At 42.3% G+C, this 23,728-nt stretch overlaps 1 protein-coding gene and 19 non-coding genes across 20 annotated transcripts; all 20 read left to right on the top strand.

Moving 5' to 3' along the window:
* The first annotated feature begins 8 nt into the window (after positions 1–8).
* Positions 9–80, top strand: trnac-gca (transfer RNA cysteine (anticodon GCA)). Its single transcript has one exon. It is a non-coding gene; the product is annotated as a tRNA-Cys (tRNA).
* A 608-nt stretch (positions 81–688) lies between these two features.
* On the top strand, positions 689–760 carry trnac-gca (transfer RNA cysteine (anticodon GCA)). Its single transcript has one exon. It is a non-coding gene; the product is annotated as a tRNA-Cys (tRNA).
* A 444-nt stretch (positions 761–1,204) lies between these two features.
* trnac-gca (transfer RNA cysteine (anticodon GCA)) lies at positions 1,205–1,276 on the top strand. The gene has a single exon. It is a non-coding gene; the product is annotated as a tRNA-Cys (tRNA).
* A 1,658-nt stretch (positions 1,277–2,934) lies between these two features.
* On the top strand, positions 2,935–3,006 carry trnac-gca (transfer RNA cysteine (anticodon GCA)). Its single transcript has one exon. It is a non-coding gene; the product is annotated as a tRNA-Cys (tRNA).
* A 1,003-nt stretch (positions 3,007–4,009) lies between these two features.
* trnac-gca (transfer RNA cysteine (anticodon GCA)) lies at positions 4,010–4,081 on the top strand. Its single transcript has one exon. It is a non-coding gene; the product is annotated as a tRNA-Cys (tRNA).
* Positions 4,082–4,351: 270 nt separating this feature from the next.
* trnac-gca (transfer RNA cysteine (anticodon GCA)) lies at positions 4,352–4,423 on the top strand. Its single transcript has one exon. It is a non-coding gene; the product is annotated as a tRNA-Cys (tRNA).
* Positions 4,424–5,059: 636 nt separating this feature from the next.
* On the top strand, positions 5,060–5,131 carry trnac-gca (transfer RNA cysteine (anticodon GCA)). The gene has a single exon. It is a non-coding gene; the product is annotated as a tRNA-Cys (tRNA).
* Positions 5,132–5,234: 103 nt separating this feature from the next.
* trnac-gca (transfer RNA cysteine (anticodon GCA)) lies at positions 5,235–5,306 on the top strand. Its single transcript has one exon. It is a non-coding gene; the product is annotated as a tRNA-Cys (tRNA).
* Positions 5,307–5,586: 280 nt separating this feature from the next.
* trnac-gca (transfer RNA cysteine (anticodon GCA)) lies at positions 5,587–5,658 on the top strand. The gene has a single exon. It is a non-coding gene; the product is annotated as a tRNA-Cys (tRNA).
* Positions 5,659–6,296: 638 nt separating this feature from the next.
* Positions 6,297–6,368, top strand: trnac-gca (transfer RNA cysteine (anticodon GCA)). The gene has a single exon. It is a non-coding gene; the product is annotated as a tRNA-Cys (tRNA).
* A 111-nt stretch (positions 6,369–6,479) lies between these two features.
* On the top strand, positions 6,480–6,551 carry trnac-gca (transfer RNA cysteine (anticodon GCA)). Its single transcript has one exon. It is a non-coding gene; the product is annotated as a tRNA-Cys (tRNA).
* A 280-nt stretch (positions 6,552–6,831) lies between these two features.
* On the top strand, positions 6,832–6,901 carry trnac-gca (transfer RNA cysteine (anticodon GCA)). The gene has a single exon. It is a non-coding gene; the product is annotated as a tRNA-Cys (tRNA).
* A 285-nt stretch (positions 6,902–7,186) lies between these two features.
* On the top strand, positions 7,187–7,258 carry trnac-gca (transfer RNA cysteine (anticodon GCA)). Its single transcript has one exon. It is a non-coding gene; the product is annotated as a tRNA-Cys (tRNA).
* A 462-nt stretch (positions 7,259–7,720) lies between these two features.
* On the top strand, positions 7,721–7,792 carry trnac-gca (transfer RNA cysteine (anticodon GCA)). The gene has a single exon. It is a non-coding gene; the product is annotated as a tRNA-Cys (tRNA).
* Positions 7,793–7,893: 101 nt separating this feature from the next.
* On the top strand, positions 7,894–7,965 carry trnac-gca (transfer RNA cysteine (anticodon GCA)). Its single transcript has one exon. It is a non-coding gene; the product is annotated as a tRNA-Cys (tRNA).
* A 278-nt stretch (positions 7,966–8,243) lies between these two features.
* Positions 8,244–8,315, top strand: trnac-gca (transfer RNA cysteine (anticodon GCA)). The gene has a single exon. It is a non-coding gene; the product is annotated as a tRNA-Cys (tRNA).
* Positions 8,316–8,607: 292 nt separating this feature from the next.
* trnaf-gaa (transfer RNA phenylalanine (anticodon GAA)) lies at positions 8,608–8,679 on the top strand. Its single transcript has one exon. It is a non-coding gene; the product is annotated as a tRNA-Phe (tRNA).
* A 106-nt stretch (positions 8,680–8,785) lies between these two features.
* Positions 8,786–8,857, top strand: trnac-gca (transfer RNA cysteine (anticodon GCA)). Its single transcript has one exon. It is a non-coding gene; the product is annotated as a tRNA-Cys (tRNA).
* A 273-nt stretch (positions 8,858–9,130) lies between these two features.
* trnac-gca (transfer RNA cysteine (anticodon GCA)) lies at positions 9,131–9,202 on the top strand. The gene has a single exon. It is a non-coding gene; the product is annotated as a tRNA-Cys (tRNA).
* Positions 9,203–11,758: 2,556 nt separating this feature from the next.
* On the top strand, positions 11,759–22,839 carry LOC147145628 (afadin- and alpha-actinin-binding protein). The gene is made up of 12 exons (XM_086033803.1): positions 11,759–12,006; positions 17,559–17,647; positions 17,717–17,785; positions 17,925–18,048; positions 18,118–18,196; positions 18,280–18,400; positions 19,615–19,768; positions 19,912–20,015; positions 20,099–20,260; positions 20,331–20,442; positions 20,592–20,760; positions 22,601–22,839. The coding sequence occupies exons 1-12, from the start codon at positions 11,955–11,957 to the stop codon at positions 22,692–22,694; spliced, it is 1,329 nt and encodes a 442-aa protein (XP_085889929.1). The 5' UTR covers positions 11,759–11,954; the 3' UTR covers positions 22,695–22,839.
* Positions 22,840–23,728: the final 889 nt, after the last annotated feature.

Below are 23,728 nucleotides of genomic sequence, written 5' to 3'. Positions count from 1 at the left end.
CTCTATATGGGGGTGTAGCTCAGTGGTAGAGCATTTGACTGCAGATCAAGAGGTCCCCAGTTCAAGTCTGGGTACCCCCTTGAACTGTTATTTGAAGTTCAAGACATGAGTGATCACATTCACTTATATGGCTAGGACTACTTCTTTTGTATTTACACCTTAAACATAAAAATCTGACCATAAGGGGGTGTAGCTCAGTGGTAGTGCATTTGGTTGCAGATCAAGAGGTCCCTGCTTCAGGTCTGAGTACCCCCTTGAACTGTTCTATGCAGTTCTAGACTTTGGTCGACACAACCACTCATGAATTTATGGCAAGGACTATTTTCTGTTTTGACAACTTAAACAGAAAAACAGAAGTCCATAGGGGGGTTTAGCACAGTAGTAGAGCATTTGACTGCAGATCAAGCAGTCCGCAGCTCAAGCCTGGGTACCCTGCAAACCATCACACAAAGCTCAAGACTAGTGGACACATCCACCTCTGATTGTAAGGCAAGGACAATTTTTTTGTATTGACACCTACCAAAAAATCTGACCATTCAGTGGCAGTGCGTTTGACTGCAGATCAAGAGGTCCCCAGTTCAAGTCTGGGTACCTCTTTGAACTGTAATTTGAAGTTCAAGACATGAGTGGACGTGGGAAGGACTATTTCTTTTGTATTTGCACCTTAAACAGAAAAACCAGACCATAAAGTGGTGTAGCTCAGCGGTAGAGCATTTGACTGCAGATCAAGAGGTCCCCAGTTCAAGTCTGGGTACCCCCTTGAACTTTTTTATGAAGTTCAAGACTTGAGTGGAAACATCCACTTGACTGTATGGCAAGGACTATTTTTTTTGTATTGACACCTACCAAAAAATCTGACCGTAAGGTGGTGTAACTCAGTGGTAGTGCATTTGACTGCTGATCAAGAGGTCCCAGTTCAAGTGAGGGTACCCCTTTGAGCTGTTATTTGAAGTTCAAGACATGAGTGGACACATCCTTATGGCAAGGACCATTTCTTTTGTATTTACACCTTAAACAGAAAAATCAGACCATAAAATGCTGTAGCTCAGTGGTAGTGCATTTGACTGCAGATCAAGAGGTCCCTGCTTCAGTTCTGGGTACCCCCTTGAACTCTTGTTTCACTTCAAAACTTGAGTGGACAAATCCAGTTGGCAAGGATAATTTTTTTAATTGACAACTTAAACAGAAAAAGAAGGCTCGATATGGGGGTGTAGCTCAGTGGTAGAGCATTTGACTGCAGATCAAGAGGTCCCCAGTTCAAGTCTGGGTACCCCCTTGAACTGTTATTTGAAGTTCAAGACTTTGGTCGACACATCCACTCATGAATTTGGCAAGGACTATTTTTTGTTTTGACAACTTAAACAGAAAAATAGAAATCCATAGGGGGGTTTAACTCAGTAGTAGAGCATTTGACTGCAGATCAAGAGGTCCCCAGCTCAAGCCTGGGTACCCTGCAAACCATCACACAAAGCTCAAGACTAGGGTGGACACATCCACCTCTGATTGTAAGGCAAGGACAATTCTTTTTGTATTGACACCTACTAAAAAATCTGACCATTCAGTGGTAGTGCGTTTGACTGCAGATCAAGAGGTCCCCAGTTCAAGTCTGGGTACCCCTTTGAACTGTTATTTGAAGTTCAAGACATGAGTGGACGTGCGAAGGACTATTTCTTTTGTATTTACACCTTAAACAGAAACATCATGACCATAAGAGAGTGTAGCTCAATGGTAGTGCATTTGATTGGAGATTAAGAGGTCCCTGCTTCAGACCTGGGTACTCCTTTGAACTCTTGTTTAAACTTCAAAACTTGAGTGGATACATCCACTGGTTGGCAAGGACTATTTTTTGTCTTGCCAACTTAAGATGAAAAATAGGAATCTATAGGGGGGTGGAGCACAGAGGTAGAGCATTTGACTGCAGATCGAGAGGTCCCCAGCTCAAGCCTGGGTAACCTCTTGAACTGCTACTTGAAGTTCAAGACATGGGTGGACACATCCACTTGTGGCAAGGACAATTTCTTTTGTATTTACACCTTAAACAGAAAAATCTGACCATAAGGGGGTGTAGCTCAGTGGTAGTGCATTTGATTGCAGATCAAGCGGTCCCTGCTTCAGACCTGGGTACTCCCTTGAAGTCTTGTTTAAACTTCAAAACTTGACTGGATACATCCACTGGTTGGCAAGGACTATTTTTTGTCTTGACAACTTAAACTGAAAAATAGGAATCTATAGGGGGGTGGAGCACAGAGGTAGAGCATTTGACTGCAGATCGAGAGGTCCCCAGCTCAAGCCTGGGTAACCTCTTGAACTGTTACTTGAAGTTCAAGACTAGGGGTGGACACATCCTTGTGGCAAGGACAATTTCTTTTGTATTTACACCTTAAACAGAAATATCTGTCCATAAGGGGGTGTAGCTCAGTGGTAGTACATTTGATTGCAGATCAAGCGGTCCCCGCTTCAGGTCTGGGTACCCCCTTGAACTGTTCTTTGCAGTTCTAGACTTTAGCGGACACATCCACTCATGATTTGGCAAGGACTATTTTTTGTCTTGACAACTTAAACTGAAAAATAGGAATCTATAGGGGGGTGTAACTGAGTGGTAGAGCATTTGACTGCAGATCATGAGGTCCCCAGTTCAAGTCTGGGTACCCCCCTGAACCGTCAACTGAAGCTCAAAACATGAGTGGACACATCCACCTCTGACTCTATGGCAAGGACTATTTTTTTTGTATTGACACCTACCAAAGAATCTGACCATAAAGCGGTGTAGCTCAGTGGTAGTGCATTTGACTGCAGATCAAGAGGTCCCTGCTTCAGGTCTGGGTACCCCCTTGAACTCTTGTTTGCACTTCAAAATTTGAGTGGACACATCCACTGGTTGGCAAGGATAATTCTTTTAATTGACAACTTGAACAGAAAAAGAAGACCCTATACGGGGGTGTAGCTCAGTGGTAGAGCATTTGACTGCAGATCAAGAGGTCCCCAGTTCAAGTCTGGGTACCCCCTTGAACTGTTATTTGAAGTTCAAGACGTGAGTGGACACATCCACTTATATGGCTAAGACTATTTCTTTTGTATTTACACCTTAAAAAGAAAAACCTGACCATAAGGGGGTGTAGCTCAGTGGTAGTGCATTTGACTGCAGATCAAGTCTAGGTATCCCCTTGAACTGTTATTTGAAGTTCAAGACATGAGTGAAAGGTCCCTGATAGTGTAGTGGTACACACACCTGAATTGTGTGCGGGCAGCGTGGGGTCAATTCCCGCTCAGTGTCTATGTGTGCCCTGCAACTGGCTGGCGACCAGTTTGGGGTGTAGTCTGTCTTCGCCCATTGACGGCTGGGATAGGCTCCAGCAACTCCCCGCGACCCTGTAGAGGATAAGCGGTTTGGAAGATGACATGACATGAGTGGACACATCCACTTGGAAAGGACTATTTTTTCTGCATTTAAACCTTAAACAGAAAAATCAGAACATAAAGGGGTGTAGCTCAGTGGTAGTGCATTTGATTGCAGATCAAGAGGTCCCTGCTTCAGACCTGGGTACCCCCTTGAACTCTTGTTTGAACTTCAAAACTTGAGTGGACACATACACTGGTTGGCAAGGACTTAATTTTTGTCTTGACAACTTAAACTGAAAAACAAGAATCTATAGGGGGTGTGTAGCTCAGTGGTAGAGCATTTGACTGCAGATCATGAGGTCCGCAGTTCAAGTCTGGGTATCCCTTTGAACTGTAATTTGAAGGTCAAGACATGAGTGGACACATCCACCTCTGACTCTATGAAAAGGACTATTTTTGTATTGACAACTTCAGAAGAAGAACCTTCCCGAGAAGAAGGTGTAGACCAGTGGTAGAGCATTTGACTGCAGATCAAGAGGTCTCCAGTTCAAGTCTGGGTACCCACTTGAACTGTTATTTGAAGTTCAAGACATGAGTGGACACATCCACTTGACTCATGGCAAGGACTATTTTTGTATTGACAACTTCAGAAGAAGAAACCCCCTGGGAAGAGGGTGTAGCTCAGTGGTAGAGCATTTAACTGCAGATCAAGAGGTCCCCAGGTCAAGTCTGGGTACCCTCTTGAAACGTTACTTGAAGTTCAAGACATGAGTGGATGCATCCACTTGTGGCAAGGACTATTTCTTTTGCAATTACACCTTAAACAGAAAAATCAGAACATAAGGGGGTGTAGCTCAGTGGCAGTGCATTTGATTGCAGATCAAGAGGACCCTGCTTCAGGTCTGGGTACCTCCTTGAACCCTTGTTTGCATTTCAAAACTTGAGTGAACATATCGTTGGCAAGGATAATTTTTTTAATTGAGAACTTAAACAGAAAAAAAAGACTCTATATGGGGGTGTAGCTCAGTGGTAGAGCATTTGACTGCAGATCAAGAGGTCCCCAGTTCAAGTCTGGGTACCCCCTTGAACTGTTTTTTGAAGTTCAAGACATGAGTGGACACATCCACTTATATGGCTAGGACTACTTCTTTTGTATTTACACCTTAAACAGAAAAATCTGACCATAAGGGGGTGTAGCTCAGTGGTAGTGCATTTGATTGCAGATCAAGAGGTCCCTCCTTCAGGTCTGGGTACCCCCTTGAACTGTTCTTTGCAGTTCTAGACTTTAGCGGACACATCCACTCATGAATTTATGGCAAGGACTATTTTTTGTCTTGACAACTTAAACTGAAAAATAGGAATCTATAGGGGGGTGTAACTGAGTGGTAGAGCATTTGACTGCAGATCAAGAGGTCCCCAGTTCAAGTCTGGGTACCCCCCTGAACCATCAACTGAAGCTCAAAACATGAGTGGACACATCCACCTCTGACTCTATGGCAAGGACTATTTTTTTTGTATTGACACCTACCAAAGAATCTGACCATAAAGCGGTGTAGCTCAGTGGTAGTGCATTTGACTGCAGATCAAGAGGTCCCTGCTTCAGGTCTGGGTACCCCCTTGAACTCTTGTTTGCACTTCAAAATTTGAGTGGACACATCCACTGGTTGGCAAGGAGAATTCTTTTAATTGACAACTTGAACAGAAAAAGAAGACCCTATACGGGGGTGTAGCTCAGTGGTAGAGCATTTGACTGCAGATCAAGAGGTCCCCAGTTCAAGTCTGGGTACCCCCTTGAACTGTTATTTGAAGTTCAAGACATGAGTGGACACATCCACTTATATGGCTAGGACTATTTCTTTTGTATTTATACCTTAAAAAGAAAAACCTGACCATAAGGGGGTGTAGCTCAGTGGTAGTGCATTTGACTGCAGATCAAGAGGTCCCCAGCTCAAGTCTGGGTACCCCCTTGAACTGTTACCTGAAGTTCAAAACATGAGTGGACAAATCCACTTCTGACTCTCTGGCAAGGACTCTTTTTTTTGTATTGACACCTACCAAAAAATCTGACCATAAAGCGGTGTAGCTCAGTGGTAGTGCATCTGACTGCAGATCAAGAGGTCCCTGCTTCAGGTCTGGGTACCCCCTTGAACTCTTGTTTGCACTTCAAAATTTGAGTGGACACTTCCACTGGTTGGCAAGGGTAATTCTTTTAATTGACAACTTGAACAGAAAAAGAAGACTCAATACGGGGGTGTAGCTCAGTGGTAGAGCATTTGACTGCAGATCAAGAGGTCCCCAGTTCAAGTCTGGGTACCCCCTTGAACTGTGTTTTGAAGTTCAAGACATGAGTGGACACATCCACTTATATGGCTAGGACTGTTTCTTTTGTATTTACACCTTAAAAAAAAAAAAATCTGACCATAAGGGGGTGTAGCTCAGTGGTAGTGCATTTGATTGCAGATCAAGAGTTCCCTCCTTCAGGTCTGGGTACCCCCTTGAACTGTTCTTTGCAGTTCTAGACTTTAGCGGACACATCCACTCATGAATTTATGGCAAGGACTATTTTTTGTCTTGACAACTTAAACTGAATAATAGGAATCTGTAGGGGGGTGTAACTGAGTGGTAGAGCATTTGACTGCAGATCAAGAGGTCCCCAGTTCAAGTCTGGGTACCCCCCTGAACCATCAACTGAAGCTCAAAACATGAGTGGACACATCCACCTCTGACTCTATGGCAATGACGATTTTTTTTGTATTGACACCTACCAAAGAATCTGACCATAAAGCGGTGTAGCTCAGTGGTAGTGCATTTGACTGCAGATCAAGAGGTCCCTGCTTCAGGTCTGGGTACCCCCTTGAACTCTTGTTTGCACTTCAAAATTTGAGTGGACAAATCCACTGGTTGGCAAGGATAATTCTTTTAATTGACAACTTGAACAGAAAAAGATGACTCTATATGGGGGTGTAGCTCAGTGGTAGAGCATTTGACTGCAGATCAAGAGGTCCTCAGTTCAAGTCTGGGTACCCCCTTGAACTGTTATTTGAAGTTCAAGGCATGAGTGGACACATCCACTTAGATGGCTAGGACTATTTCTTTTGTATTTACACCTTAAAAAGAAAAACCTGACCATAAGGGGGTAAGGGGGTGTAGCTCAGTGGTAGTGCATTTGACTGCAGATCAAGAGGTCCCCAGCTCAAGTCTGGGTACCCCCTTGAATTGTTACCTGAAGTTCAAAACATGAGTGGACAAATCCACTTCTGACTCTATGGCAAGGACTCTTTTTTTTGTATTGACACCTACCAAAAAATCTGACCATAAAGCGGTGTAGCTCAGTGGTAGTGCATCTGACTGCAGATCAAGAGGTCCCTGCTTCAGGTCTGGGTACCCCCTTGAATTCTTGTTTGCACTTCAAAATTTGAGTGGACATTTCCACTGGTTGGCAAGGGTAATTCTTTTAATTGACAACTTGAACAGAAAAAGAAGACTCCATACGGGGGTGTAGCTCAGTGGTAGAGCATTTGACTGCAGATCAAGGTCCCCAGTTCAAGTCTGGGTACCCCCTTGAACTGTGTTTTGAAGTTCAAGACATGAGTGGACACATCCACTTATATGGCTAGGACTGTTTCTTTTGTATTTACACCTTAAAGAAAAAAAATCTGACCGTAAGGGGGTGTAGCTCAGTGGTAGTGCATTTGATTGCAGATCAAGAGGTCCCTCCTTCAGGTCTGGGTACCCCCTTGAACTGTTCTTTGCAGTTCTAGACTTTAGCGGACACATCTACTCATGAATTTATGGCAAGGACTATTTTTTGTCTTGACAGTTTAAACAGAACAAGAAGACTCTATCCGGGGGTGTAGCTCAGTGGTAGAGCATTTGACTGCAGATCAAGAGGTCCCCAGTTCAAGTCTGGGTATCCCTTTGAACTGTCATTTGAAGTTCAAGACATGAGTGGACACATCCACATCTGACTCTAGGGCAAAGACTATTTTTGTATTGACTTCAAAAGAAGAAAGAACCTGAAAAGAGGGTGTAGCTCAGTGGGAGAGCATTTGACTGCAGATCAAGAGGTCCCCGCTTCAGGTCTGGGTACCCCCTTGAACTGTTCCTTGCAGTTCTGGACTTTAGTGGTTACATCCACATGAATTTGGCAAGGACTATTTTTTGTCTTGACAAATTACACTGAAAAATAGGAATCTATAGGGGGGTGTAGCTCAGTGGTAGAGCATTTGACTGCAGATTGAGAGGTCTCCACTTCAAGTCTTGGTACCCTTAGAACTGATATATGAAGTTCAAGTCTTGAGTGGACACATCCACTTCTGACTGTATGGCAAGGACTATTGTTTTGTCTTGACAGTTCAAACAGAAAAATAATACTTTATCCGGGGGTGTAGCTCAGTGGTAGAGCATTTGACTGCAGATCAAGAGGTCGCTAGTTCAAGTCTGGGTACCCTCTTGAAACGTTACTTGAAGTTCAAGACATGAGTGGATGCATCCACTTGTGGCAAGGACTATTTCTTTTGCAATTACACCTTAAACAGAAAAATCAGAACATAAGGGGGTGTAGCTCAGTGGTAGAGCATTTGACTGCAGATCAAGAGGTCGCTAGTTCAAGTCTGGGTACCCTCTTGAAACGTTACTTGAAGTTCAAGACATGAGTGGATGCATCCACTTGTGGCAAGGACTATTTCTTTTGCAATTACACCTTAAACAGAAAAATCAGAACATAAGGGGGTGTAGCTCAGTGGCAGTGCATTTCATTGCAGATCAAGAGGTCCCCGCTTCAGGTCTGGGTACCCCCTTGAACTGTTCCTTGCAGTTCTGGACTTCAGTGGTTACATCCACATGAATTTGGCAAGGACTATTTTTTGTCTTGACAGTTTAAACAGAAAAAGAAGACTCTGTCCGGGGGTGTAGCTCAGTGGTAGAGCATTTGACTGCAGATCAAGAGGTCCCCAGTTCAAGTCTGGGTACCCCCTTGAACCATTACTTGAAGTTCAAGACTTGAGTGGACACACCCACTTCTGACTGTATGGCAAGGGCTATTTTTTTGTCTTGACAGTTTTAACAGAAAAAGAAGACTCTGTCCGGGGGTGTAGCTCAGTGGCACAGCATTTGACTGCAGGTTGAGAGGTCACCACTTCAAGTCTGGGTACCCCTTCGAACTGTTATATGAAGTTCAAGTCTTGAGTGGTCACATCCACTTCTGACTGTATGGCAAGGACTATTGTTTTGTTTTGACAGATCAAACAGAAAAAGATTACTCTATCCGGGGGTGTAGCTCAGCGGTAGAGCGTTTGACTGAAGATCAAGAGGTCTCCACTTCAAGTCTGGGTACCCCCTTGAACTGTTATATGAAGTTCAAGACTTGAGTGGACACATCCACTCCTGTATCGCAAGGACTATTTTTTTTGTTTCGACAACTTCAAAAGAAAAAACTACCTGGGCAGGGGGTGTAGCTCAGTGGTAGAGCATTTGACTGCAGATCAAGAGGTCCCTAGTTCAAACCTGGGTACCCCCTTGAACAATCATTTGAAGTTCAAGACATGAGTGTAGGCATCCACTTATATGGCTAGAACTATTTCTTTTTTATTTACACCTTAAACAGAAAAATCAGACCATAACGGGGTGTAGCTCTGTGGTAGTGCATTTGATTGCGGATCAATAGGTCCCCGCTTCAGGTCTGGGTACCCCCTTGAACTGTTCTTTGCAGTTCTAGACTTTAGTGGACACATTCGCTTGGCAGGGACTATATTTTGTATTGACAACTTCAAAAGAAGAATGCACTTCGGAAGGGGGTGTAGCTCAGTGGTAGAGCATTTGACTGCAGATCAAGAGGTCCCCAGTTCAAGTCTGGATACCCCCTTCAACAGTTACTTGAAGTTCAAGACATGTGTGGACACATCCACTTATATGGCTAGGACTATTTATTTTGTGTTTACACCTTAAACAAAAAAATCTGACCATAAGTGGGTGTAGCTCAGTGGTAGTGCATTTGATTCCAGATCAAGAGGTCCCCGCTTCAGGTCTGGGTACCCCCTTCAACCTTTTTTTGCAGTTGTAGGCTTTAGTGGACACATTCACTCCTGACTCTATGGCAAGGATTTTTTTTTTGTATTGACACCTTAAACAGTAAAAGAAGACTCTATAAGGGGTCCTAGCTCAGTGGCAGAGCATTTGACTGCAATTCAAATCGGGGTACCCCCTTTACCTGTTATTTTTTTCTGTATAATTTTAGTGGAAAACTTCAGGCAGGAACCATTTGTTTGTATTAACACCTTCAACAAAAGAAAAGTCCTGCAAAGGGCATGTAGCTCAGTGGCAGAGCATTTGATTGCAGATCAAGAGGTCCTCGGTTCAGGTCTGGGTACCCTCTTGAACTGTTCTTCGGAGTTCTAGACATTATTGGACACATCCACTCGAGTGCATGGCAAGGACAATTTTTGGGGTATTGACAACTTAAACAGAAAAAGAAGCCTCTATCAGGGGTTGTCGCTCAGTGGTAGACCATTTGACTGCAGATCAAGAGGTCTCTGGTTCAAGTCTGGGTACCCCCTTGAACTGTTCTTTGCAAATCTAGATTTTAGTGGACACATCCATTTATGACTTTATGGCAAGGACTATTTTTTTTGTATTGACAACTTCAACAGAAGAAAGGGGAAGGGGGTGGTTCAAGTCCGGGTACCCCCTTGGCCTCGCGAGCACATTACACGCATGAGGGCCGATTAGTGGGCTGGACTAAAATCCACTTCCGGCCATGCTTAGTCCAGCCCTTTTTAAAAATTTGTCAGCCCCCACCACCCACCCCAAAAATGGGCATCCGGCCGGGCCGGAGGGTCCGACCGGTCCGGCCCAGGGACGGACTGCCAAGCTCTGGAAAACAGTTTGCAACCCTTATATCTGGTGGCGAACATCTTTGCGACTTTTTTCGACCTTGAACAAACCATTTTCAAAAAATCAACTTTCAGGCCTGCACAAACACTCGCCACTGAGTGAGATAATACTGTAATAATACTAGCTTAAAGTTAAACATTTGGGGACCTATTTTGGTAGGCTGGCGGCTGTGCGCTCAGCATAAAAATCGGCTCAACTTAATTTTTGTGCCAGCGCAAGTCTAGTGTAGCATCTTTGGGGCCATGTTGCGCCCATGTTGCGCCCATTTGGGTGTTTAGTTTCAACGCACATAGTTGCCTCCCCCCAGAGGCTTCTGACAATTTGGTAAAAGAAAGCAGTCTGATCTCAACGTAAATACGGGCGCTTCATCATTTTTGTGTCGGGGCAATGGACTAATTCAGCGTGTTTGTGAATTTGGTAGATATGCTACGCTTTACCGGGCATTTCTGCCTCGCTCCCCATCGCATCTGCAAATTTAGTCATAAAAAGTATACTAAATAGTAGACTTATCATATCTACCTACTCAATCAGTGCATATCTTATAAACATTTATCTAAGGAGAGAGAAAGAGAGATGGGTGTTGTGTTAACAGGTCTACTTTTAAAAAGAGCCTTAAACAGCTACAGCTCATCCAGAATGCTGCTGCTAGAGTTTTAACCAGGGCTAAGAGATCTGAACACATCACACCAGTTTTACAGTCTCTACACTGGCTTCCTGTCACTTACAGAATAGTTTTTAAAACTCTACTGATTGTTTACAAATCCCAGAGAGGTTTAGGCCCAGAATACATCTATGATATGTTCAAAGTATATAAACCCAGCAGGGTTCTCAGATCCAAGGACTAAGGTCAGCTAGTCCAGAGGGAGGTCAGACTAAAGTGGGGAAGCAGTATTTTGCTGGTATGCTGCAAAAAGTATTTTTTAATGTTTTATTTCTCTTTCAGTAATCATTTTGATGTTTTATGTAAAGCACTTTGAATTGTCTTGTGCACTAAATGTGCTATACAAACAAACTTGCTTTGCCTTGCCTTAAGCCTGTGACACCACCAATCAGGGGAGCCGAATGATCAGACACCAGTCAACCCTCGTTTCCACCAGAGATGGAAACACCTGCACAGACACTAAAAACTCTCACGACCTCAGTCATAACAGCAGGCTAACAAGCATCCTTCCCAGGTTTCCTGGAAAATTATTTCTTCATCCCAGCTCTGCCATATCCTCCCCTCTTCCCATATGACAGCTTGTTCTTCTCCTATTTTATGGCGGTTGGCAAACTATTTTTGGTGCATTACTGCAGCCGAAATGGAGTGTGGGTCTGGATAATCTTATCACAACCTCCTATTTAACCCTATTCTATCCAAAAATAAAAATAGAAATTTAAAACTTAACTCACAGAAACTTCTCTGTAAAGTGTCTTTCGTATTCAAAAACACTTTCTGCCCCCTCACCTCATTAATCAGTTGTTGTCTTGCCTGACTCTACTTGACAGAATTCTAATACTTGACAGCTTGTTTGTTGTTGCCTGCTAATTAGTACAACTGCTAACACCCGAGTGGCTACATCCACCAGAGGACATTGCACATCTCAAGATAAGATAATACATTTCAAGGGACCCCAATTAATTGTAGTTATAACTGTCATTTTTTTTTTATTAATATGTTTGTTAGGAGTCATTTTGTCCTAAAAACGTGAGTGGGTTTTAACTTTCTACAGCGTGGCTCCTATATGGCTTCAAGGTTTGCTCAGACAAGAGCTGGAAAGAAGCAGGAGTTTCCAGGTAATGGTGCTGTTTTTATGTAGCAGAAACCAAGAGTGCCAAAATTAAATAAATACATAATTAAATAACGGTGACTTTTATTTCAGTATTTTAAAAAATTATTTAAATGTATTTTACTGTTTATTGTTTAGTTTTGTTTATTTCAGTATTTTGAATATTTCAACATAACCCACTTTATTATATCTCATCCATATAATGTTTTGAGAAATTTCATAGTAAGGTTGTTTTCCCACATAACACCTGGCACAAATGGGATGCTGGCTAGTTTAAGGCTAAAATTGTTGTGTTAAGGTCAGTTGATGAACAGCTGTGTGTCCGTTGGCTGTTTGGTGTAGCTGGTCTTGAGCTGGGGTCCCCATGGTGGCAGGCGATTATCCGAGCCGCTTGGCCACAGCCGCCCCATCTTACTGTTATGTTGTGAACAGGGATTTTTGGCTGTTGAGTGTCTAAAACGAGGCAAACATAGCATTTTAGAGCTGTTGCTGTCCCCACACAAAAAACAAACCCATTTGTACAGATACTTTATATTTTCAAACATTTTCTCACGTGAAAGCTTAAATAGGAAGTCAAGCCAAAGATATTTTTTTTCAAGAATATGTTCAGCAGAGCCACTAGTTGAAACACGGCATTCTCATTAATTTTGCGTTTGTGGAATATAAGTAAAGCAGCAAAATGCACTCGTTTTTAGCCATCTCTGGGGGCGGCCATTTTGTCTTCTGTCGACTGAAAATGACATCACAACTGCTCACAACGATCAATCAGGGCTCAGGCTCAGAAAACTGGTCAGCCGGTAGCAGACCTCAAATTGCATTGTGCACTCAGTGTTCCACACCCCAGGTAAGTTGTGTGAGGATACAGTCGCAGTACTAGCTTGATGGCAACTTTTATGTATACAAACTTAAAGTGCGTGGGACAGGAATTGAACACATTTTAATATGTTGTATCAAACAAAATATACATCTTGAAATTACTGCTTTTTCAAATTGGTACACATTAAGAGTATTTAATGGATTCAGCGTTATGCTTTCAGACACTTCCTGGTTTCAGTGTCTTCACTACGAAATCGAGGCAAGGTGCTTATGATGTCACCTAGAGACATGTCTGACTTGCTGGCTGGCGGCTGTGAAGTGTGCTCGTCATGTTTTATTTTCTGATTACTTTCGTTTTTAGTTTCACTTGGATGGATTATGCTGCAACGTAGTGTTGCTGGCTTTTGTTTGAACCTACGGGAGGACGGTTTTGGTTCCCCAAAGATGCAGTTTTACAGGGAAAAGAGGGAGACGTCATTGCACTTGCTTGGCAGAAGCTTCGCAGCATAACCCAACACAGCTTTATTTCTAAAGCACTTTAAGACAACCATCGATCGAAAGCCATTCAGAAAAGGGGTAACAACTCATACCTAGTAGTAACATACACACAGTCGTCCACTCACAGCTGCCATCATCCAAGAGAGAACGTATACAGTGCATGTAAGCAAATAACTGCTGATGCAAAATTAATAAAGGCTACTGTCTGACAGTCAATGAAAAAGAACCAGTTTAAAATACTGAAGTGTACCGAACTGTTTTCATTAACCGTCAATATTTCTGTATTGAAGGAATAACAGATTTGTGAAAAAGAATTAGCCCTCCACCTGGTCAAATTTGTCACATGTAATTTGCCAGGTACATTTTTAAGAATAAAATTTCAGAAGGCACCTTTGTAGGGCCTGTATTTTATTTTTTAAATATTACTGCATTTAAACATCTTTGTTTTTTGAAATACTTGTTTTATTTTCTACTATAAAGCAACAAAACACTAATTTAGTTTCTTTTCTCTGCGTATTTGCAGCCAACAATACTTATGATTCGTTTTTTATTCAGAGCTATATTTAAATGTTATTTTAATAATCTAATTATATGTTACTATCATCTCAAACAATATACTTATAGTAATTATTTATTTTTCCAAGTAATTGTATTTTCAGAAGTGGCCACAGAGTCGGAGATGGGGATGGACATGCAGTGGTGACAGCCATGAACAATGAGTACATGCCCTCAGCTGGACCATCCGACTCGGGTACCGATAGGCCACCGCAGGAACAGAGCTGCGAGAAAAGTCTAATCACAACATACAATGAAAACACTTGACAAAATCAAGAGTAGTAAATTGCACGAATATATAACACATTATTTGTAATAAAAAAAAAAAGAAATCGTATTTATTTACATCAGTTTTATACATCTATATATAACACTACTTCATAAAAAAAATACTATCACACAATCATGAGGAAGATGGCAATAAAACATGTTAGAAAATGGTTAACATCTCTCCACTATATGGCAGTATGACACAATACTATGTCTGGCTATTGTGTACGTTGGGACTCCTTTCATTAAAATAAAAACTGAGCGACCAATACATTACTGTACTGTACTGTACTGTACTTTCCGAGAGCTCGTAATTGCTTTGCGCTGACTACGGTGGACCAGTGACATCAGCACGCACTGGGTTAAACTCGCCCGTGTGGCAAGTGGGCGTTCCCATCTGATGAAAGTATCGCGTTTTCTGCAACCTTTTTAGGCATTTTTATTGCTTTTTCACCACAGTAATCATTGGAATCTTATTTGTACTTGTTCTCCTTCTGAAAAAGGTTTTTAGGGTAACTTTTTTCGTGTCCCACGCACTTTAACGAAGTCCTACTTTGATATGAAGAGGGTTGTTGCTGTTGTCAAAAAACTTTATAGCACGTTGAAGAAATGAGAAAAGAGGATGCTATATTAAGTCAGCTTTCTTTAATATGTTAAGTAAAGCATAGAGCTCTGTATGAAATAATGAACAGCCGTTTCTAATAACAACTCCAATGCTTAACATTTTGTTTAATATAATCAGAGATTTATAAAGTATAGATATCTTTCTAACCGAAAGACAAATTAGTACCAGTTGGACAGACCAAGCTGATATGAAAATTGGGGTTGGTACCAATTCTAGCATTTGACAGTAAATGCATAATTCTGGTAATAGGAAATGATCATGAACAAGACTAACTTCTTGCAGCCTGACTAATAATGGAACATAGCAGTAAAGAAAAACAAAAATAATCATTGTTTTTTTGTGTGTTTATGTAACCTTTATCCTTAACCTTTTGCGTTGCTTCACAAGTATGTGTAATTTAAAAGCGTTAACTTGACCAATGAAAAGGAAAACAAAAACAAACATTAAAGTGGAAATCAACCCAAACATATTTTTTTAAGAATATGTGTCTATGTAGGCCCACTAGTTGAAACACGGCATTCTGATTAACATTGCATTTGTGGAATATGAGTTAAGCAGCAAAATCCACCCCTTTTTTAGCCATCTCAGGGAGTGGCCATTTTGTCACTTCTATCGACTGAAAATGACATCACAAATGCGTCAGGTAATGACCAATCATGGCTCGGCTGCAGAAAACAGGTGAGCCATGATTGGTTACCTGAGCCCTGAGTAGTTGTGATGTCATTTTCAGTCGACAGAAGTGACAAAATGGCCGCCCCCAGAGATGGCTCAAAACGGGTGGATTAACTCTTATTCCACAATTATTATCAGAGTGCCTTTTTTCAACTAGTGTGCCTGCATTGAACATATTCTTGAAAAAGACATGTTTGGGTTGACTTCCGCTTTAAGATTAGAAGGATTTTTTTTTCTAGCACTGTAACATAATACTTTATTGTGATGATTCTGAACTGGGTTATGGATATGTTATGTGTTGCTGTGGGTTGGAGGGATTGTGACAGTAGAACTGTTCTGTTAGTACTTCTAGTTACACGTTTGTGAAGATGACACACTGTTCGAGAGAGAGAGAGCAAGTGCGCTGTTTCAGTTTGTCATTATTCCATACAGTAGCTGTACTTTGTAAATAGACATGAGTTTACCGTCTAACATCTACCATGAATCTTGGAAGACCTTACAATATATTGTAATATAATATACTGACAGGTACCGGCTGGCCAAGCAGAATGCAGCTCTGGGGGTTGCTGAGGCAAAAACTGGGAGGAGTTTGGGGAGGCCATGGAAAATGACTTCCGGACGGCTTCGAGGAAATTCTGGTCCAACATCCGGCGTCTCAGGAGAGGGAAGCAATGCACCATTAACACTGTTTATAGTGGAGATGGGGTGCTGCTGACCTCAACTCGGGACATTGTGGGTCGTGGGGAGAATACTTCGAAGACCTCCTCAATTCCACCGACAAGCCTTCCACTGAGGAAGCAGAGCCTGGAGACTCTGAGGTGGGCTCTCCTTGAAGTAACTGAGGTAGTCAAAAAGCTCCTCGGTGGCAAAGCCCCGGGGGTGGATGAGATCGGCCCGGAGTTCAGAAAGGCTTTGGATGTTGACGGGCTGTCATGGTTGACACGTCCCTACAACATCGCGTGGACATTAGGGACAGTGCCTCTGGATTGGCAGACCGGGATGGTGATCCCCCTTTTTAGGAAGTGGGACCGGAGGGTGTGCTCCAATTACAGAGGGATCACACTCCTCAGCCTCCCCGGTAAGGTCTATTCAGGGGTGCTGGAGAGGAGGCCGAATCTCGGATTCAGGAGGAGCAATGTGGTTTTCGTCCCGGCCGTGGAACAGTGGACCAGCTCTACACCCTCAGCAGGGTCCTCGAGGGTGCATGGGAGTTCGCCCAACCAGTCTACATGTGTTTTGTGGACTTGGAGAAGGCGTTCGACCGTGTCCCTTGGGGAGTTCTGTGGGGGGTGCTTTGGGAGTACGGGGTACCGAGCCCCCTGATAAGGGCTGTCCGGTCCCTGTACCACCAATGTCAGAGTTTGGTCCGCATTGCCGGCAGTAAGTCGGATTCGTTTCCAGTGAAGGTCTGACTCCGCCAAGGCTGCCCTTTGTCACCGATTCCGTTCATAATTTTTCTGCGCCGAGGTGTCGAGGGGGTCCGGTTTGGTGGCCTCAGTATTGCAACTCTGCTTTTTGCAGATGTGGTACTGTTGGCTTCTTCAAGCCGCGATCTCCAACTCTCGCTGGAGCGGTTCGCAGCCGAGTGTGAAGCGGTCGGAATGAAAATCAGCACCTCCAAATCTGAGACCATGGTCCTCTGTCGGAAAAGGGTGGTGTGCCCTCTCCAGGTCAGGGATGGGATTCTGCTCCAAGTGGGGTCTTGTTCACGAGTGAGGGTAAGATGGAACGGGAGATCGACAGGCGGATCGGTGCAGCGTCTGCTGTGATGCGGAGCCTGTATCGGTCTGTCGTGGTGAAGAAGGAGCTCAGCCAAAAGGCAAAGCTCTCAATTTACCGGTCGATCTACGTTCCTACTCTCACCTATGGCCATGAGCTGTGGGTCATGACCGAAAGAACAAGATCTCGGATACAAGCGGCCGAGATCATCAGGCTGGCAGCTGCACCCTGTATAACGGCCTATGTTTCCACATTAAGATATATTTTTACACTGCTATGCAGGTAGTTGATTGATCACATGCCAGTCGTAACCTCAAATGTGGTATTCTTGGATCCAAATACCTATTGTATATGATACCTATGTAATGGAAAGTTACCATTGTCATTATCTGGCATTTCTTCAGGCTCTTCGTTGAGGGACCGCAGCCCTTGGAATAAAATCACTCACAGCATCCCATCATGGCAATACCATGATCAAGCAGATTCCCTCAGGGTGAGTAAATTGACACAATTGGTTATGGTGAAGGGTTTCTAACTTAATCAGCAAAATCTTCTCCTGTAGGAGCAACTGAAAGAGATGGATGAGCATGTGGCCAGACTTCAAGACATGCTGAAGTGTGAACGGGCAAAAGTAAGGTGCATGTTTGAGAACCACTGAACATTCTCAGTTCCGTTGAGCTATTGCTACTGTACCCAATGAATTTTCCCACTGTGAGATGAACGAAGTCTTATTCTGACTTCTCCTTTTACTCCATTTTTTTTTTTGGCAGAGTACCCGTTTGCAACTGAGGGTCAACCAGCATGAAGCAGAGCTGAGACGCAGAGAGCAGCAAAGCAACAGAATGAAAGAACGACTTACTCAGTTGTCCGATAGAAACAAGGAGAAAGGACCCTGTGAGATGATCAGAATCCAATTGCAGCGTGTGGGCTGTATGTGAAATATTCTTATCATTTTCTCTGAAGCCACTGAGGTGCTGAACTTTCTACCGGGGGCTCGAGACAAAAATGTGACGTCAATCAGGTCATCCAAGTCCACTGCAAAGTAAAGTTTACTCTGATAGCTTGTAGTGTTTAGTATGAAATGGCTTTAAAATGTGTTGTACGTATCTTTCTTTCTTTGACAAGACAAGAGGAAGCAGCACTGCGTCTGATGCTGGAGCGCAGAGAAGCGGAGCTCCGGGAAGCAATGAAGCTGCGACACAGCCTCACCACCTTACTACATGCCATCAGAGTTGACATGGAGCAAGTGAGGAAAAAGAGGCCATCCTTTTTCTTGAACTATTAGTTCCTCTTGATCAAACGACTGAAAGTGAAAACTTGTGATCAACAAGACTCAGCGCACAGAGCAATGCCGATATGACCCCGTGCGTATTAGCATCATACACTCGAGTGATCATGACTGCAGAGAACACACACGGCGATTTTTAACATCTTAACCGATTAATAAAATGTGAGAGACATGATGAGGGGAAAAAAATCACCTAGTGTGTTCTTACCAAAGGCGGGCAATTTACAAGACTTTGCCGGTCCATCATCCGTCAGCAGCCTGGGCACTCATCCGTCATTGTCAGTCCGTCATTCTTTTTCCAAGCCAAACCTAACTGTAGTCATCATTCAGTCAGTCCGTCATGTTATTTTAACCGTACGCCCGTTGATAAAGTTCACTGGTTTGCCAGTCGGTCTGTCGTCAGTCCACCCCTAAAAAATTAAATGTCATCGTCCAGCAATTGAATAACCCAACGTGATTACAACGCACCATCTATCAATGTATCTATATCATACGGTGACTGCCCTAAGAGCTTTACAGTCACATACATTTAGCAAAGACTTATTTGAACTTATCTATTAAACTTTTAAAGCGGAAGTCAACCCAAACACTTTTTTTTTTTCAACAATATGTTCCCAGCAGGCCCACTAGTTGAAACACGACATTCTGATTAATATTGTGTTTGTGGAATATGAGTTAAGCAGCAAAATCCACCCTTTTTTAGCCATCTCAGGGGGGCGGCCATTTTGTCACTTCTGTCGATTGAAAATTACATCACAACTACCCAGGGCTCAGGTAACAACCAATCACGGCTGACTTGTTTTCTGAAGCTGAGCCGTGATTGGTCATTACCTGAGCCCTGAGCATCTGTGATGTCATTGTCAGTCAACAAAAGCGACAAAATGGCCACCCCTAGATATTGCTAAAAACGGTTGATCACAAACGCAATATTTATCAGAATGGCTTGATTCAACTAGTGGGCTTGCATAGAACATATTCTTGAAAAAATATGTTTGGGTTGACTTCCTCTTTAAGTACAGAGGAGCATGCTGGTGGCTGCCTGCAGCTGTTTTAACTCTTAAAACGCCCCAAAGTTTTAAAATGGCTTACATTAACCAGAATCTCCCTCCAAAATCTGTTTTTAGAGACTTAAAATGATGTTATCGTAATCCTGTCAGTTGTTCCCTTTATAGACCTTGTCAAACTCTGAGGATGTTGTGGACGGATCCCCAAATGGAGACAAAAGGTTAACTCAAGCTGAGGCAGCACTTGGTGACCATGTGACAGGAGGTGTGGTTCAGAGTTGGAAATGTGTGCAGCAGAGGCTGGTTGACCTTCGACATGAGGGTGAAAACACTGAAGAATCTTTAATGTGACTTAATTGTGTTCTCTTGCTTGATAAGACCAAAAATTGACTAAAATAAGTGTAGCTGCTTCCAGGCATCATTTATGAGAAACCTTATTCTCATTGCCATCATGTTTGTGTGCAGGCCACAGAGGCGATGGCACTGACCATGACAAACTCTTGGCTCAGCTTGAAATGGAACTGAAAGAGAGTCAACTAATTGTCACATTACAACAACAAATGCTGCAGGTGTTGTTCTCAATCACGTAGACTCTGACACATATCCATAACTGTTTTGACGTGGACACCTCTTAATGGTATTCTTTTTTCAGGACAGCCTTCTATCACCCATCCCATCTGAGCTGACTGATTCTTACTTTTTGGAAGAGTGGGGGCGTCTCCAAGTGCATTGGGCAGACTTCAAACATCAGAAACTGACTTTTGAAAGGGAGAGACAGTCCTTCACTGAGGCCGCCATACGCTTAAGTCGTGAAGTAAGAATGTTCTAATTCTACATAAAAGGCTGTCTATTTGTCTGAAAATGCAAATTTTTTGTCTCAACAGCGTCGGGACTTTGAGAATCAGAAGGGCTCTCTCTTGAAGCAGCAGTATTTACATGATTCTCATTTGTGTAGTAAAAGAGGAGCAAGTGACAAAACTGACTGCACCCCCCTTAGTAAGTAGAAAGCGGTGTGATATATAACTTTAAAAAATATATATATATATATATATATTCAAGACACTGCTAGTCCTTAACTACGCACCCCATTTTTTAATGTGTTTGGTAACAAAGTGGGGGTAAAAAGCCACTGTTTTTGACTCTAGAGTTCTCAGGTATGGGCCCTGCTAGCCTATCTGGCTGTGTTCCCCTTTCTCCATCTTCCACCGAATCCAGCCCCGTGACTGTTTCAGGGTGTCATCAGGGAAGAGTCAGAGTTGCAACACCCAGTACTCCAGAGCTCTATGCTGCCCTCAGTTTGCCATACAACCACAGGTCAGTCAAGTATATCTTTGTTAATGCTTGCAGTGGCTCCCTGACTCGTTGTAGGTGGGTTGTTGTATAAATCAACAACTCAAAGTGCTGTACAATGAAAACATCAAAATACAACATAAAACCTGCCTCCCTCGCAATATACACAGATTTCCACAAGCACACCTGCACACACACAGTTGACAAACTGGAGCTGGAGTTTTTTTTATCTCACCTGCATGATCTCTTTCTATAATGTTGGCTGTATTGTTTTGGTTGCATATGTGCAAAATATAATAAAATTAAAAACAGTACACTGAACTTGCTAAATAAAAGCCAGCTTCAGGTAAATTAATAGTAGAAGTTGGATTTAGAATTAAATTATGGGCAAATAAAAAAAAAAAAAAAGGAAAAAAAAGAGGCGAATTTCCTTGTGGAAGCTCTTCCGCAATCTTTTCTTAGGGGTGTACCGGTACGCTAAATCACATTTCGGTTCGGTTCGGGTGGAAACTTCGGGTCGGTATATTTTCGGTACAAAAAAAAACAGATTTTCTTTTTTTATATGTTTTTTGAAAAGATGGCAAGTAAATGGTACATTTAGAAAAAATAAGTAATAGCGAACCATTCGGGTGATATTCTCAGAAATTACACTAGAATAAAAAATACACTACCAATAAAGGTCTCTTTTTTTAATTATTATGACAATGACATCTTTAAACACTCAGCAGCAATAGCCTATGACACACCTAAGTACCGGTATTCAAGTTAAACACAAGTTGTCACTACTATACATGTATACACTTTTTGTGATTAAAAAAAAAGACATATAATAACAGTTACAATTATTGCTAACTATATTAAAAATCTATTTATAATGAAAAAATATAGTAACTTTAAAAAGTTTTTATGAAATTGTATACACTTTTTAGGCATAGAAATCTTTGAATGTTCAACAGCATATTGTAACGACTTGGGTTATCTGTTGTGGTCGGATTTGTGTGTTGCTGAGTGGTGATGTTTCCGAGATTCATGAATGCACCGTACAGCAAGCGAGTGGGGCAGCGGAGAAAGAAGAGCACGAGCAGTTGTACTTGGATTAATAAAAACGTGATTATTAAACTACGTTTTGCGGCGTGTTCCTGGAAGACGCTACAATATGATAAATCTCGTTTAAATTGAACGTTTTTGCTCCCTCGTCTAAGAAACATTCAGTCGGATGATGCCGTGCATGTTAGACGTGCTACAGTATCTGCAACAGCGGGGACCTTCGGGCTCTGGCTATCTCTTTTGTGCGGCCACTCTCGTCTCCCGCACGCAACAGTCAGGGTCCGTGCGTAATGTCGCGCTAATAAGTGGACCGAACCAAACGCAAGTGGACCGAACCGAACATGCCATACCTTATTACACCCGAGTGTAGGTTACGCCCCTACTTTTTATACTGTATTTTTTCTTTCTGCTTTGTCAGCAATTAGACCTTACACAAGCAGCTGTCTACCTGTCTCCAACTCAAGTCCAACCACTTAAATCCAAGTTCAGGTATACGGACATATTAAAGAAATCACATGAAAGAATATCGACGATGTCCTGTGAAAAACGAATTTCCATTTTTTTCCCCCACGTTTCTTATTTTACGGGAATGGGTTTTCCGCGTTACAGGCATCGCATTAATGTGAAAAGTTTAAAAAAATTCCAAAATTGGACATGTTTTTCACAGGATGGCAATGACATATGAAGTTGACAAGACCAAAATATTCTAGACATACCAATACAAAAAATAAAAACAAAATACATCTCTTATAAAACAATGTTGTTCAATCATGATTCCATGTCTGTAAAATCCACCTGATGTGCTTGCTGTCTCCAGAGCCGAAGAGGGAGCAAACTACTCAGAGAGATGGCCTGGTGGGACAGACGGGATTTACGCAAACCCAGCTGCACCTTTAGATCAGTCGTTTTGAGGCAAATGAATTCCGAGGCCATTTTAAAACATTTTTTTCTTAAAATAATAAAAGCCAAGTATTTTTTTTTCCTTGCATTAATTTCGAAAAAAAAAAGTTTAACGTTTCACTTTTATCATGCATCAAAACAGACACCATGTATATGGTTAAATAAAGATGTAATCCAACAAAGATGAAGGAAATGTGGCCTAAGGGTTAGGAGATCTCACGGCCGCTGAGCGTCCGGTGGGCGGGATAAAGCCCAGCATTTATCCAATGATCATCCAGTATTGCGAGTGGAACAACCCACTCTACGCTTCAACAATGAAGCAGTTGACGCCCAGCGTCCTGCTGTGTAATAGCGAGCGAATGAAGTCACGTCAGTTACCTGTGATACGTAGCTGATTATGACGAATCGACTACACTCTCTACTGGTCGCTAGCCAGTCACTGGGCACACACAAACCCAGTCACAGAGTGGGAACCGATCCATGCTACCTGCACACAACTCAAGCGAGTGTACAACTAAATAACTTACAAAGTGCACAAACGGAATGATTTTCATTCACCTGTTCACACACTAATCAGATTTGGGTAACTGATTGACGTCAGAAACAACACATGGGTCATTCCAGAATTGGAGGACATTTTACATCCCATGCATCAAATTTTAAATAATCCGCATATACTGTAAAATACAAAAACCTGCCGTTTCTGAGTTTCTTGTCGTGAGACCAAATCTAAAAAAAAAAAAAAAAAAAAAAAAAAAACCTCAGAAAAGAATTCTTGAACATAGTTTTAAAAATAAGTCTGGGGTACCCCCTAAAATGCTATTTTTCTCTTGGCACACCCCACTAATGAATAAATTGAATCTCAATTAAAACAGTTAAAATGACATTTCAATTTCATTTTTTGGGGGGGAGATTTGTTTCATTTCTGTCTCTTGCAGGAACATTTCTTTTCATCAATCTTTCAAATAATTATTGCAACCCCGTTACCATAACCTTTTTAGCATGGTAGAAGAAAGCAGTGAATCACATAATATGCTGGACTTGA

This window comes from Filicampus tigris, chromosome 6, assembly GCF_054856515.1.
Source record: "Filicampus tigris isolate MCC_2025a chromosome 6, RoL_Ftig_1.0, whole genome shotgun sequence".
Lineage (NCBI taxonomy): Eukaryota > Metazoa > Chordata > Actinopteri > Syngnathiformes > Syngnathidae > Filicampus > Filicampus tigris.
Note: the sequence above shows the minus strand (reverse complement) of the source record. Positions and strands in the feature narration are given on the sequence as shown.